At 47.2% G+C, this 13,596-nt stretch overlaps 6 protein-coding genes across 6 annotated transcripts; 3 read left to right on the forward strand and 3 right to left on the reverse strand.

Moving 5' to 3' along the window:
* Positions 1-661: 661 nt before the first annotated feature.
* HD556DRAFT_1313890 (uncharacterized protein) lies at positions 662-1,828 on the forward strand (the record flags this gene model as incomplete). Its single annotated transcript, XM_041300858.1, has 5 exons — positions 662-761; positions 808-834; positions 895-1,479; positions 1,539-1,670; positions 1,719-1,828. 5 exons carry the CDS (start codon positions 662-664, stop codon positions 1,826-1,828), a joined length of 954 nt encoding a protein of 317 aa, XP_041153399.1.
* Positions 1,829-3,198: 1,370 nt separating this feature from the next.
* Positions 3,199-4,243, forward strand: HD556DRAFT_1418814 (uncharacterized protein). The gene is made up of 3 exons (XM_041304423.1): positions 3,199-3,678; positions 3,741-3,851; positions 3,910-4,243. Exons 1-3 carry the CDS (start codon positions 3,384-3,386, stop codon positions 3,969-3,971), a joined length of 468 nt encoding a protein of 155 aa, XP_041153400.1. The 5' UTR covers positions 3,199-3,383; the 3' UTR covers positions 3,972-4,243.
* Positions 4,244-6,576: 2,333 nt separating this feature from the next.
* Positions 6,577-7,618, reverse strand: HD556DRAFT_86571 (uncharacterized protein). The gene is made up of 4 exons (XM_041311876.1): positions 7,336-7,618; positions 7,235-7,274; positions 7,101-7,165; positions 6,577-7,045 (listed from the first exon to the last, which is right to left on the reverse strand). The coding sequence occupies exons 1-4, from the start codon at positions 7,487-7,489 to the stop codon at positions 6,864-6,866; spliced, it is 441 nt and encodes a 146-aa protein (XP_041153401.1). The 5' UTR covers positions 7,490-7,618; the 3' UTR covers positions 6,577-6,863.
* Positions 7,619-10,249, reverse strand: HD556DRAFT_86570 (uncharacterized protein). The gene is made up of 4 exons (XM_041311875.1): positions 9,746-10,249; positions 9,569-9,685; positions 9,458-9,514; positions 7,619-9,395 (listed from the first exon to the last, which is right to left on the reverse strand). The coding sequence occupies exons 1-4, from the start codon at positions 10,127-10,129 to the stop codon at positions 7,749-7,751; spliced, it is 2,205 nt and encodes a 734-aa protein (XP_041153402.1). The 5' UTR covers positions 10,130-10,249; the 3' UTR covers positions 7,619-7,748.
* Positions 10,250-10,339: 90 nt separating this feature from the next.
* Positions 10,340-11,182, reverse strand: HD556DRAFT_1418823 (CGI-121-domain-containing protein). The gene is made up of 4 exons (XM_041304424.1): positions 10,959-11,182; positions 10,784-10,906; positions 10,550-10,726; positions 10,340-10,499 (listed from the first exon to the last, which is right to left on the reverse strand). Exons 1-4 carry the CDS (start codon positions 11,133-11,135, stop codon positions 10,380-10,382), a joined length of 597 nt encoding a protein of 198 aa, XP_041153403.1. The 5' UTR covers positions 11,136-11,182; the 3' UTR covers positions 10,340-10,379.
* Positions 11,183-11,298: 116 nt separating this feature from the next.
* On the forward strand, positions 11,299-13,408 carry HD556DRAFT_1249052 (thioredoxin-like protein; the record flags this gene model as incomplete). The annotated part of the gene is made up of 8 exons (XM_041298812.1): positions 11,299-11,435; positions 11,485-11,624; positions 11,681-12,014; positions 12,066-12,296; positions 12,348-12,444; positions 12,493-12,981; positions 13,037-13,177; positions 13,232-13,408. 8 exons carry the CDS (start codon positions 11,299-11,301, stop codon positions 13,406-13,408), a joined length of 1,746 nt encoding a protein of 581 aa, XP_041153404.1.
* Between the last annotated feature and the right edge of the window lie 188 nt (positions 13,409-13,596).

Consider the following 13,596-nt stretch of genomic DNA (forward strand, 5'->3'; position numbering starts at 1 on the left):
CCATTTACCATGGTCCTTGCGCGAGGCTTCCAATATCAGTATATGTGACTGGTACTCAGTCCCGGTCAATTTGCTGATACCAAGAATTGTTATCCAACAACTTGATCAAAGATTCAATCAGGCCGCGCACTCTGCTTTTCGTGACTCAGACTAGACAGCATTAACTTCACTGCCAGTGTTGCTTACGACCTGCAAACATGTCACACATCCCATCCCGCAATTCCATCAAACTTGGCAGTAATAGTGCACACAATTTTGTTGAATCTCGCACTCTCATAGCAACATCACCTTTGTTGTAGCGCTGGGATGCCTCTTAGTGATGTGTAATCTGAAACGCACGAACTCGAGAAATCAAATCATACACTAGTGATCAAGGCCTTCGAAAATCCTTAATTAGAGGGAAGCCTCTCATGACCATAATATTGAAATTGGCTGAGAAGTTCACAGGCTGACGAAGACGTTTACCCATCTCAAGCTTAAGGTTTACTGGTTATGTTAACCTGCATGTTGCCTCATGCCGTGAAGTATGTATTTGATTATCAACTTGTTACATAAGTGACTTGGTGAATCGAATCCTCAAATCCCGCAGAAGGTCCTCGCATATACTATATGCCCAATTGCACAGTGAGCCAACGGTCGTCTATCCCAGCACTATACTGCAATGAATTGGCTCTCTACTCTGGCATCAACACTACGACCAGTCCCTTCAGGCAACGTTGAAGAAAGCACTCATTCTTCTGATAAAAGCGCCACCGAGACAGGTTTGTTGCACTTTTATCTCACGACGAATGTTACATTTTAACCTAGGACAAGGATGGGGAGTAGTGAGAAAGTGTACGTCCAATTGAAATTACTGTTTTTGAATCATATACTGATGTCAGAAATGATTGACAGCACTTTTTGACAAGTCATCGCAAGTCGCGGGCGCGTTATACGGCCAGGGCGCTGCAACGGTCGGCAGCCTGACAGGAAAACTTGGATCATTACCTGCTTCAGCAGACATGTTGTATGGTGGATTGCACTTTCCAAGTGTTGGAAAATCCTGCTGGGACAAAGCTGCAGGCTTCGCTCCAAATACCAAGGGTTGTACAGATGTATTTTTCCAGCGTGCCAGGGAATTCTATCCCTCTGACAAGATAGCAGAATTGAGGGCGGCTGTAGATAGTGTCGTTGGCACAACCACGACACTCTACCAAGTCATCAAAGAAGCTGCAAAACAACGCGGCATTCCTCTCTGCACCGTATTGAAAGACCTTGGAAACACTCTCAGTGTCTTATTCGAGGAGCTCAGAGAACAGTTTCCGCCACCCGATGAAGCTCCCGGTCATGAAGAGCGCATGAACATGATGAACACGGTTCTCGATCGCGTCGAGGAGTGTTTTCTGCAGGTCGTCGGCAAACTTGGAGTGAGCAATGAACTCCTCCGAGGTCTCACAGGTTCCCTCAAGACTGGTCTCAAACACGTTGTCGTGACCATTGGTGTGTCACAAATAAATGACTCCGGAATGTTGAGAATCTAACATCAAACGATGATACAGGAGACGTTAGCGAGCAGCATCCATACCTCGTGTGGGCCTTTTCGGGCATTGTGATTAGCATGCTATTTGCCGAAGGGATTCTTCTCACGATTCTCCGCGTTGTTGGGTTTGGACCTTTGGGACCAATGAAGGGTACGATCTTGTATAGTTGCAACACAATAATCTTTATAACATTTTTAGGTGGAATCGCTGCATGGTTGCAAGGGTGGTTATTTGGCCCCGCTGTGCCAAAGGGCAGCTGGTTCGCGATGCTTCAGCGCTTCGCCATGATGGGAGGAGCGCGGCTGTAGAACTGGTGCGAGGTTCCGTGATTCGTGAATGTATGGTCCATGACTGAAACCCTGTCACGTTTGCACAAATATTACTTGCATGTAGTACATGATTTCTGATGCTTGAAGTTCGCTCGTTGGTCAGCGGCATATATCCATAGTAGGTAGCGGGACTTCGCGTAGTACCCGTGAGGTGAAATTAATGTTCGACACAGCCCTCCGGGCAACCTAGGACCCACCATTTACTTCGGTCCTTTTGCAAGACTTCTGATATCAGTCCTTGGCAGTTTGCTAATACCAAGCATTGTTTATTTATCTAACAAGAACTCGATCGGGTCACGCACTCTGCTTTTCAGACTGGACACATCGACTTTACGGTTTCTCGCGTCGGCACTTGCTTATGACCTGCAAAAATGACGCACGACGCAATTCTGTTGAATCTTGCACTGTCACAGTAACATTACCTTTGTTATAGCGCTGGGATGCCTCTTCTGCGGTCCGAGACCTAACTGTTGTAGGTTTATACACATGATGCATGATCTGACTCAGAGAATCTGAGATGCACGAGCTCGAAAAGTCAAATCAAATCCTACACTGAGGCCTTCGAAAATCCTGCGTGAATATTGCCAAGGGGAAGTCTTCCGTAACCACAATTGAAAATTGGCCAAAAAAGTCATAAGCTAACAAAAACGTTTACCCATAAGAGCTGAGCGCTGAACGGCAGGAACGGCAGAAAACATCACCTCAACAGCCCTTGGGATAGAGTATGGCTCTCTCATACAATCGAAGTCATACATCTGCGGCAAAACAACATGGCCAGTCCACTATATGCCAACTAAAGTTGCTGTCCAGGGTTATTTTCCGTTACCACTCAGCAATAATGTCCACCCTGTCATCAAAATCTAACAGAGGGAAACGTACCTGCATCAAAATCCTTGATGATCTTGATGCCCTTGAGCGTGAAGATGACGCCACTCAATATCCCGATCCCTTGCCAGTGCATTGAGACTATCAGATGCACTAGTGGCACGCAGCATTACGGACACAAAATGGAACATCTTGAAGGGTTCTGGCATAACTTCATTCAAGTTGGCAAAATTCCTGCGAGGGGTCACAAACACAAGAAGATTATTGACACGCGCCGAGTCACATACAAGGACACGCAACATGTCTCGAAGGTAGTCCTTCAATACGATCGCCCGGGGCCCCGTACTAACGCGAATCGAATGCGCACGAGTAACAGTAACATAATGCTCGCAAGTCATGAAAAAAAGATGTGATGCACATGATCTGAAGGGGTAGTGACGGGTATTCATCGGCTCATCAACGGCTTTAGTTGGCATGTTAATAAGTGGACCAACCATATTAGGTAACTCAACGTGCAGTGCTTGATGTACACACACACCCTCAAGGCTGTTACTGCATGTTGCCTCATGCCATGAAGGCTTCGATTATCAACCTGTTACATATGTGACTTGGTGAATTGAATCCTGCAGGAGTTCCTTACACCTATATATATCTCCAGTGCCCAATTGCACAGTGAGCCAACGGTCGTTTATCCCAGCACTAAACTGCAATGTACCAATCCATCAAAAAAGTCTTAGAACAATGCGGCATTCTTTTCTGCACCATCATGATATCAGAATACCTTGGAAACGCTTTCAGCGTCGTATTTGAAGGGCTCGGGGGGCGGTTTCCGCCACCCGGTGAAGCTCCTGGTCATGAGGAGCGCATGGCCACGACGAACGCAGTTTTTGATCGCGTTGAGGAATATTCTTTGCAGGTCGTCGGCGAGCTCGGAGTGAGCAACAGACGCCTCCAAAGTCTGACAGGTTCTCTCAAGTCAGGTGTTAAACATGTTGTGACCATTGGTGTGTCATTAATAAATAACTGTTCCGGAACGTTGATAAACTAATATCAAATGATGATACAGGAGATTTTATGGAGCAGCACACATACCTTGCGCAGCTTCCGGGCATTGCGATTAGCATCATGGTGCTACTTTCCCAAGGGTTTCTTGCCATGATTCTCCAGATAGTGAAGGGTACGATTTTGTATATAGTCGTAACACATCAATGTTTCAATACTGATAACATTTTTAGGTAAAATTTTTACGTGGTTGCTATGGTACTTAATTGGCCTCGTCGTGCCAAAGCGCAGGTAGTTCGCGATGCTTCAGTGCTTCACTATGATGAGAGGAGCGCGCGCGCGGCCGTAGAGCTGGTGCGAGGTTCCGTGAATGTTTGGTTCGCGACTAACTCAACCCTCTGTTACGTTTGTACAAATATTACTTACATGCACGATTTTTGATACTTGAAGTTCGCTCGTCGGTCAGCATCATATATCCAACATATATCCGTAGTAGGCAGCAGTATTTCATGCACCCTGTAAGGGAAAAATCAATGTTTGACGCAGTCCTCAGAACAACCCAGGACCCACCATTTACTTTGGCCCTTGCGCGAGAGTCGAGACTTCCAATCAGTACTACTGTACCAACTCGTCAAAGAAACCGCAGAACAGAGCGGCGTTTCTCTCTCCACCGTTTTAAAAGACCTTAGAAACACTTTTAGTGTCCTATATGAGGAGCTTAAAGAACAGTTTCCGCCGCCCAATGAAGCTCCTGGTCATGAAAAGCGCATGACCATGATGAACACGGTTCTTGATCGTGCCGAGGAGCATTTTCTGCAGGTTGTCGGAAAACTCGGAGTAAGCAAGCTCACAGGTTCTCTCAAGTCTGACATTAAACACGTTGTTGTGGCCATCGGTGTGTCACGAATAAATGATCATTCTGGAACGTTGACAACCTGATATCAAATAATGATACAGGGAACATTACTGAGCGTGGCACCCAAACCTTGTGTGGGCCCTCTCGGGTATTGTGATTAGAATGCTATTTTTCAATGGTCACCTTCTCAGCACAATTCTTCACATAGTTGGGTTTGGGCCTTTTGGACCAGTCAAAGATACGATTTCAAGTTTGTTTAGTTGCAACGCATCAGTATTTGTGACGTTCAATTCAGGTGGAATTGCTGCGTGGTTGCAAGGGTGGTTATTTGGCCCCGCCGTGCCAAAGGGCAGCGGGTTCGCGATGCTTCAGCGTCTCGCCATGATGGGGAAAGCGCGGCTGTAGAACTGGTGCGAGGTTCCGTGGATGTTTAGTTTAGTATTGATTAAAAACCTCGAGGCCTGTTGTGTTTGTACAAATATTACTTGTGCATTACACATGATGCATGATTTTTGACGCTTCAAGTGACAAGGAAGTCAGAGACCTACCATCAGAGTTTCCGTCGCCAAATATCAAAACCAACAAACTCATTCACGCTATGACTTGGCAGCAGGATAATCATATTCACAAAATTACAAAAGGTGCTGCCATAAGAGTAGAAAAATAGGACAGAAAGAAGTTGTTGAAGTAAATTAAAAGGGTGCAAGTCGCCGAACTGCATGCGGTGAATCAGGAGATCGTGTAATACACAGTACTTTTTCACGTACCAGTGTTTGTAGCAATCCGAAGCGGGTAGAGTGGTCAAGATCGGTCATGGATGGTCTCGGGGTCATCGTGGAGTCGAAGTGAAGGGTGCAATTTGCCGAACTGCAGGTGGCGTATCAAAGCAAATTGTATAGTATAGTGATTGTCCACATACCAGTATTTGCAGCAGGCCATAGTGGATCGAAGGGCTATGAACGGTCTCGAGAGGCATGAGAGGTTGCGAAGCTCAAAAGACCTGTCAAGTCGGGTAGGCCATGAAACGCTTGCATTTTGTGCGGCCGAGCAACTGGTTACAAGAAGGCCGCGGCAGGAAGAACGCGTTGGGGTGGAACTCCGCGGATGGTCACACAGGACGCACGATATGGAAGGTGATAGGGGTGTTGACAAGTTGCAAAGGTCAGAATAATTGGTGAAGGATCTCGATGAGGTCGTGAAGGATCATGAGAAGTCGCGAAAGTCGTGAAGGTCGTGAAAGTCGTGAAAGTCGTTAAAGTCGTTAAAGTCGTTAAAGTCATAAAGTCGTAAGGTCGTGAAAGTCGTGAACTTCATGAAAGTCGTAAAAGTCGTAAAGGTCGTAAGAGGTCGTGAAGGACTCGGTGGGTCGGAACAAGCTGTCAAAGGTGTGAAGGGTCCTGCATATCATGCTATTCTGCAAGTCGCCACGAAAGTAGTAGACATGGGAAGCCATCGTCAAGGAATTTCGGTGGTAGTGAATATCGCAAGTTAAAGTCGGCCATTGTTATCCGAGGATGAAATATGAACGCCCGGAAACAAGAGCAACCATGCATGGTTACGAAGATTGCACCTGACGTGTAGGACACACTTCCGGGTGCTGCATACCGGCAGCAAAGAGGGAACGGAAAACGAGGGTATGATAAGACATCGTGCGATGGCAAACTGCGCTGCGGGGAGACAAAGATGATATCCGCGACCAGCTGAGGTGGTGCAAGAAAGCGTTGTGAGCTCGTAGGGGCTACGGGTGTTTGAAACCATGCAAGGGCGACGGAAGTTAATGGTAGGCTAGGGGATCACGCGGTGCTAAACTGCGGCGCAGATGATGATGATGATGATATCCACGACCAGCCGAGGTGGTTCAGGAAGTGTGGTAAGTTCGTAAAGAGCCACGAGCGTTTTCCATGCAAGAGCAACGGAAGGCAAGGGTAGGCCGGGATATCATGCGGTGGTGCCCTACGACGCGGAAGAGGAGAAAAATACGCACGACCAACTGAAGTGGTGTAAGCGAATGCGGTAAGCTCGTAAAGGACTGTGAGCATTTTAATCCACGCAAGGACGACGGAAGAAAGCAAGAGTAGGCTGAGCTATCATGCGGTGCTGAACTGCAGGAGAGAGGAGGATACCCACGGCCGATCAGAATGGTTCAAGAAAGTGTGGTAAGCTCGTGAGAGCCATGAGCATCTGGAACAACGCAAGGACGGCAGAGGGCAAGGATAGGCTGAGATATCATATGGCGCTGAACTGCGAACGGAAACGAGCGGAAACGAGCCTGCAATAATGACCAGAAATTATTGGAGCCGTGCGAGAGATTATCGTAAGGCTACCCAAACATCACACACGATGCTGTCGTCGTGAGGGAGACTTGTCCTGTCTTGTGGATGATACAAAACAAATCAGGGCTGCGAAGGTGGCCTTAGACAACCAGAGCAGGAAATGCGAGGTATCAGGCACATTCAAGGTATGGCGTTTGGATCCTGCTGCAAAACGAAATTGCCGACTGCAAATGATCGGAGCTGCGTAAGAAATCACAGGTCAGTCATAGAAGGCGCGATGACTAGAAAACTTTACAAAGATGACGACGTGAGGATGTCTTCGAGAGTGCTACAAAATGAACTGACGACTGCAAGAATAAACTGCCAAGAACCAGAGCGCAAAATGGTGGTAAGCATAATAGGAAAAGGCAAGAATTCAGGAAGCCTTACAAGGGTGATGACGCAAGTGCGCGGGGAATGTGATAGAATACTGCAGACAATCAGAGAGACAGTGAGCGAAGTGGAAACGAGATGGGAGTTAAAGATCTTACAAGATTTAGGGATAGAGGGATCTTCTGATGCTGCAAAATAAAAAGTAAAGCACACAAGATCAAAAATAAATGAGAGCACTACCAAGTGATCCGGAAATGTTGAAATTGAAGAGAAAATAAAATAGGAAAAGACCAAAGAGGAATACCAAGACATAGAAAGAACGAGAATATGGGGTTTTGTCGTTTTCTGTATGATATCGAGACTGAGATGCAAATAGAAACCGACACGATGCAAGTTCGAGAAAATCTGCTGCTAGAAAGATGAGGAATTGAAATTAATGTTGCGTCGGGGTTGAAACTGGGAAGTGAAGGTCGACAGTTGACATGTGGACGTCCAGCGATAGAGATATGCTCTTGACGCATCGCCCTGTCGATCCAGTTCCAAAAGGACTCCTCGCCCTCGATACAAGACTCTAAGGTATCATGGCATCGTCACCGAATCGAATACCGAGGTCGAGCTGCGAGAATTCCTTAGACGCGAGATTGATATTAGTTGGGATCCCAGACCAATATTGTTCGTCCGTGAACGGGACACAACCTTCAGTGAAACTCTGCGTTCGTGGCTCACCATTAGTTATATCGATACACGAGTGTGCGTCAATCAGGTAGCTGGATTGAATTGGGGTGGCGAGGGTGACAAAGAAGCACCCGGCGGGCGAGCGACGGTGATTAGAACCAGGGAAAAGGGGGCTGATACGACCTGTTATCGGAGCGATGATGACTTCATCATCATCCGAGTCTATATCTGAGCCGGATGCCAGGGAGGGAGTCGAGCCGTAATCGTCAACAGACCCATCTTCAGTTTCCGACAATGAGGACTTTGAGTCGGATGGGGTCGCAAGAAACCTGGGGTAATTCTCGTCATCGCAATCGTCGTCACGGTCAAAGTTGACAATTGGATACTTGTCATCCGCGGAAAGTCGCAAGTCCTCATTGACAAACCGAAGGAGGTCGAAGCCATCGCTGTTGACTTCCAAGATTGAATCGCGGACAGGCTGTTGGCAATCAATCTGTTTGTCAAGAAGTCGGATAAGGTCGAGGATCGCAGACTCTGAGGTACCACCAGAGACATGGTTTAGGGATGTTTCCGATTCGTCCATGGAGAGCTGCTGAAGATCCGATGTGAGCTCGTGGTCGGTACCGTACTCACCCTTTTTGGAAATGGAGCTTAGCGCGTGGCCCTCGAAAAAACCTTGAAAGATGTCCTCTTCGGCGGTTAAGGAACCTGGATAGTCAGGCGTCGGAGAAAGTTGCTCGTTGTAGCCATTTAGCTCCAGATGCAAGTCAGCATCCTCTTGGAAGGGGAAAGAACGAGTCTCGTTCTCGAGGAAGTTTAAGTAGTCCCATGTTGGAGAAGTATGTTTGCTCGCTGGACAAGTGTCGTCAGAGATGTCGTTGCGCCCCTCGTCACAACTGAAGCTATTGTAAAATTCGACTTCCTCATCGATAGACTGCAGAAGATCATCCATCAGGCGGGAGTTGCTATCTTGATAGTCCTCCTGCTCTTCACCGAAGAGATGCGTTTCAGCAAGAGAACGGTGGCATCGCGGAGGGATGCCACTTTCCACGTTAAGAGCATCCGCGAATTTGCTGAAATCCACTTGGCCATGGCGACGCGCAACGGGCGCAATAGGAGACATGTCGAATGCCTGAAGAACGATATCCGAGGGAGGATAATTGAGCTTAATCGCGAGTGCACTAGCCAAGTCAGACATTTCGACCAGACCATGTCGACGGTCGTTAGGGGAACGTGGTCCAGTGGGAAGGGTCGAAGGAGAGGGTAGAGGACTTGGTAGAGTAAGGAAGGCACCACCCCGAAGTGTTGTACCGACGACTGAAATGTCGAAGTTGTACGATCGGGGAGGCCACTCGCATGCAACGACAGTCATGTAATGCTCGCAAGTGATTTCTGGGACGTCTACGTGTGGTTCGGCGGTCTCCGACAGTAGGAAATCATGAAGAGTGGCCTCTGCGGATTCTGAAGAGTAAATGGAGATATCGTCATCAGATTCCTCATGCTGGGGTTCATCCTCTTTCTTTTCGAACAGACCTAAAGCGCGCTGGAAAGACTATGTAAGTACCGCAGTCAGCCACCGATGTCAAAAGAAGTGGGGTTACGCACCAAGGGACTGACAAAATCCTCGTCGGCGACAGTTATAGCGATAGTAGGGACTGAAATCTACGAGTAAAATATAAGTGGTTGATGATAATGATACCAGACTATATTACATACCTGAAGTCCACAATCGTAGTCTGCCTCCGTAACGTCCACCTCCCCATACTGGCCAACACGTAGTTTATCATCAGTTATTTGGCTAGTTATCGCAGTACCAGTTTGGACCATGGGAATCTGGAACCATACAATGTCAGCCTCATCTGGAGCCATGGCGATAGGAGAGCAGCCGCATACCACGTCAACGTTGCATGTGGAGGCAACATGCTTGACTAGTTGATTACTTCCCAACTGGACTGCTGAACGATCGTAGGCCAGAGATGTATCATATGGCGTGTCGGACGGCGAGAATAGTACTGAACCATCGCGGGGCAGAATGACTGGTGGTACAATGCCAGGCAGCTTGGACTGGGACATAGTGCCTTTGCGATGACGACGGTAGAAATATCCCACCACGGAAACGATAGCGACTGCGAAGCACACGAAGCCACCTTTCCAAAGATCATAGGTAAGGACAGTCGTGCCGGTGGGCGAAATGGTCGAAGGAGTGACGAGGGGCCCTGAGAGGACAGAGGTTGAATGCACTGCGGAAAGCAACATGAGAGTAGATGTGGGAGCCATGGTAAAGCAGTAAGACAATGGCAAGATGAAAGCAGTACACTGGATGTTCAAAAGATGCGGAGGTGTATATATATGCTAGCCAGAATTTGGAGGTTGACAGTCCCGCCAGCATCGTCAACCACTGTCAGCCATCATTGTACCTTCAGTCATGTCAGCCATCATAGGCACCTTAAACTAACGATATCATAACCTGACATCATCGCGTATATGAGTGATATGGATGATTGCTGGATGTCACCAGTAATCAAATTCATGCCATAACATTCTTCATCGCTACCGAACTTACAACGATATTGTCGATAATGGAACGCTCACGATCCAGGTTCCCTTGCACCTCTTTCAAGGCCGACTCCGAGTCCAATTTATAATGCTGGAAAGGATATGAGATTCTTGATATCGTATTAATATGTTATTACACACCTTTTTGATAATTGACCAATCCGTCATTTTAACCAGCGCTTGAAAAGGAACCATACACCCTTGGATAACGTCGCACATGCGACGCTGTAGATCAGGGGTATCTGAGACATCTACACGGACAACAATGAGTGTGGTCGACTCATCCGATACCCCATATCGTCGGATGGCTTCAGTGATCTAAAGACATTTTTAATAGTGAAATTAAACAATCATCGAGTAGATGGCTACGCGTACATTATTGGTGGGGTTCAGTGCCCATAGTATCTCTGAGTGGACAGTTTTAGTCCGAAGTTGACCCTGCGCCTCTGACAAAAGCGCCTGATAGATTGCTGTCTGGAGGTGAAGTGGGCTTGATATCTGGGACACGTAGTCAGTAACAATGCATAAATACCGGAGTCGACATTTCTACCAGCCGTGCATCAATGAAGGCGAAGTTGACAGCTTCACGTTCAGTATTCCCATCAACACCGAGATTTCTAGCGGCCTGAACAATACGAGACCTGATGGCGGCAGCGTTCGTTACATCATCGAATAAAGCCACATGAACAACCGCATGATTAAACTGAGAGTAGTAGTATGTCTCCATCGATCATGGCAGTGAGCAAGAACCAAACAATACACACATAGCCATCTTGCATTGTCATCATAAGCGCTTAGCACTCACCACAACCTCACTTTTAACTGCCATCATCAAGTCATACATATTCTTGCCTGAGGACTGCTATTAGTAGTCTGGATTCCATGCTGGCATGAGATTCACTTCTTTATCTTCGTCATTGTCACTTTTCACAACATGGTTTGTACTTCAAGCCGCTGCCGCCCCGGCGGCAGGCTCACAGGTCCTGACCCCTCAAGATTTCAAGCAGACCATTGCAGATGGTGTTTGGTGCGTCTTTTTCGTAGAGCCCCTTATTTTTTTTCAACAAGGAGAGTAGGTTCATCGAACATTTTTCCCCATATTGTCGGCATTGTCGCAACTTTGAACCGACATGGAACCGTGTAGTAGACAATTTTGAGAAAGAGAAACCCGATCTAGGGATACACCTGGCACAGGTGAATTGTGCATTGAATGGAGGTGAGCGAGCTCTACAAATTTTCCGGGCCACTAATAGACCTTGTCAATCGCGGAAGACTTGTGCACCGAGAACGGTGTTACAGGATACCCTCAAATGAACCTCTATCGAAACGGGCTGTTTGTAGAGACCTTCACTAAAGATCGCGACTTCGATATCCTTGTAGATTTCCTTCTTGCACGTGCTGAACATACCGCAAATCCCTTGTCATCCTCTACTGCGGTTGAGCAGGAGGAATTGGTAGCTGAAATCGTTCCTGTAGACGAGAATTCGGTGGTCCATGTGTCGCAGGCAGAATCCAACCCTTTAGGAGAGGTGATATCCTTAACTAGCGAGACATTCGACAACTTTGTGTCGCAGGCGCCTACATTTGTCAAGTTCTTTGCACCGTGGTACGCTGCATCAATTATAGACCAAAATTTGTCTTAACAGCCGTTTGTTAGGTGCGGACACTGTAAGAAACTTGCTCCAACGTGGACGCAGGTTGCTCGTCGCATGCAGCACAAGCTCAATATCGCTGAAGTCAATTGCGATGAGTTCAAGTCGCTATGCTCGAAGCAAGGGGTCACAGGTTATCCTATGCTGTTCTACTATTCTCACGGAGCCAAGACAGAGTACTCAGGAAGTAGAAAATACGAGCCACTTGTGGCTTTCGCTGACAAGGCAGCATCTCCGTAAGGACAAATTTTCCGGAGTCATAAGGCGCTTTTTAATGTCTGCTCCAGGACCATGCAACCAATAAGTGCTCATGATCTTGACAAGGTTGTTCATGAAAATCCTGTTGCGTATGTCCTACTTTCTTCATCACATGAACATATTGTCGTACGTGCACCGCATTATGTGCCTTGTTTAGTACTGACAATATTTCAGAGTGAGGTCACTAAAGACTCGCAGTTGCTCCTCGGGTCGCCCCCGGTATTTGTATCATCTTCCAAGGAACTCTTTGCTCGCTATGACATCCCAGCGACAGAATCCTGGGCCATCCTAGCATTCAAAGATCATGACTCAAAGGAACCCACCTCAGTCTTTAGTCCATCCAGTTCTGACACACTTAGCACTTGGCTATTCGCCAACCGCCTCCCAACCTCCCTCGAGCTCTCGCGTGATGTATTTCAACAGGTAATGAATGCTCCACATAACCCACTCGTTGTGATCGCTGCGACGCCCAACGACGTTCAAAATGATGTCTCATCGAAGTTGGACGATATTGCAAAAAAGTGGCGCCTGCGCAAGAGCTATGTTGGGAAACAAGATGTGGTATTCACGTGGATGGACGCTGATCAATGGGGAAGTTGGATGAAGAGTATGTACGGTGTGAAGGTCAAAGAGCAGCCGAAGGTGGTGGTTGCTGATCATAATGTGAGTAAATTGTAATTCCTGTTCTTTTCATGTATCATAGCTAATAATTGGATAGCGCCTCATCTATTGGGATAGGGATACTACTGGACAGCCCATTCAGCTAAACACCGTCAGCATATTCTCTGCTATTGAAGGAATTTACGACAGCAAAATACGTTCCAAGCACTCGGAGAACATCCTAGAGCGCTCTCTTCGGGTATGCGCCACTACGTCGTTATCAGCTCCCTCGCTCACAACTGCATACACACAGGTCTTCAACTCAAGTCTCACAAGCACTGAGGGTTTCATCATCGCCCATCCATACATGGCTGTCCTGCTGATTCTTGGATTTTTGGCAGCGGTTGTTATGGCGATCAAGAAACTTTTGGATGATGATACGGATCTGCAGTCCGAGCATAGGTACATCAAGGGTGGTCGTCTAGATTGATTTATGGACCTTTTTCTCAAACTCAAACGTGAATTTACTAGGAGGGAGTCGGCGTGATTGTCGGTAAGCCCGATTGCAAGGCCAGAAATCGAAGCACTTCGGTTGTCAAACCATAAGTTTCGGTATTACATACATGCGTGCTTGAACATTGCACAGCACCAAATAAAGCAGCCGACGACATGCGACAC

The sequence above is a fragment of the Suillus plorans genome (assembly GCF_016647745.1).
Source record: "Suillus plorans strain S12 chromosome Unknown HD556scaffold_101, whole genome shotgun sequence".
NCBI classification, from domain to species: domain Eukaryota; kingdom Fungi; phylum Basidiomycota; class Agaricomycetes; order Boletales; family Suillaceae; genus Suillus; species Suillus plorans.

Bases quoted from the DNA above. Each gene is read 5' to 3' on its own strand.
- HD556DRAFT_1418814 (XM_041304423.1), top strand. From the start codon at position 3,384: ATGTACCAATCCATCAAAAAAGTCTTAGAACAATGCGGCATTCTTTTC. The intron at 3,679-3,740 runs GTGTGTCATTAA...ATGATGATACAG, and splicing joins TAAACATGTTGTGACCATTG to GAGATTTTATGGAGCAGCAC. The intron at 3,852-3,909 runs GTACGATTTTGT...TAACATTTTTAG, and splicing joins GATTCTCCAGATAGTGAAGG to GTAAAATTTTTACGTGGTTG.
- HD556DRAFT_86571 (XM_041311876.1), bottom strand. From the start codon at position 7,489: ATGTCTTGGTATTCCTCTTTGGTCTTTTCCTATTTTATTTTCTCTTCA. The intron at 7,166-7,234 runs GTAAGGCTTCCT...GGTTCTTGGCAG, and splicing joins GCACTTGCGTCATCACCCTT to TTTATTCTTGCAGTCGTCAG. The intron at 7,046-7,100 runs GTAAAGTTTTCT...TTTCTTACGCAG, and splicing joins ATCCTCACGTCGTCATCTTT to CTCCGATCATTTGCAGTCGG.
- HD556DRAFT_86570 (XM_041311875.1), bottom strand. From the start codon at position 10,129: ATGGCTCCCACATCTACTCTCATGTTGCTTTCCGCAGTGCATTCAACC. The intron at 9,686-9,745 runs GTATGCGGCTGC...GTATGGTTCCAG, and splicing joins CCACATGCAACGTTGACGTG to ATTCCCATGGTCCAAACTGG. The intron at 9,396-9,457 runs GTGCGTAACCCC...TAGTCTTTCCAG, and splicing joins AGGATTTTGTCAGTCCCTTG to CGCGCTTTAGGTCTGTTCGA.
- HD556DRAFT_1418823 (XM_041304424.1), bottom strand. From the start codon at position 11,135: ATGGAGACATACTACTACTCTCAGTTTAATCATGCGGTTGTTCATGTG. The intron at 10,727-10,783 runs GTACGCGTAGCC...AAATGTCTTTAG, and splicing joins CACTGAACCCCACCAATAAT to ATCACTGAAGCCATCCGACG. The intron at 10,500-10,549 runs GTGTGTAATAAC...TATCCTTTCCAG, and splicing joins ATTGGTCAATTATCAAAAAG to CATTATAAATTGGACTCGGA.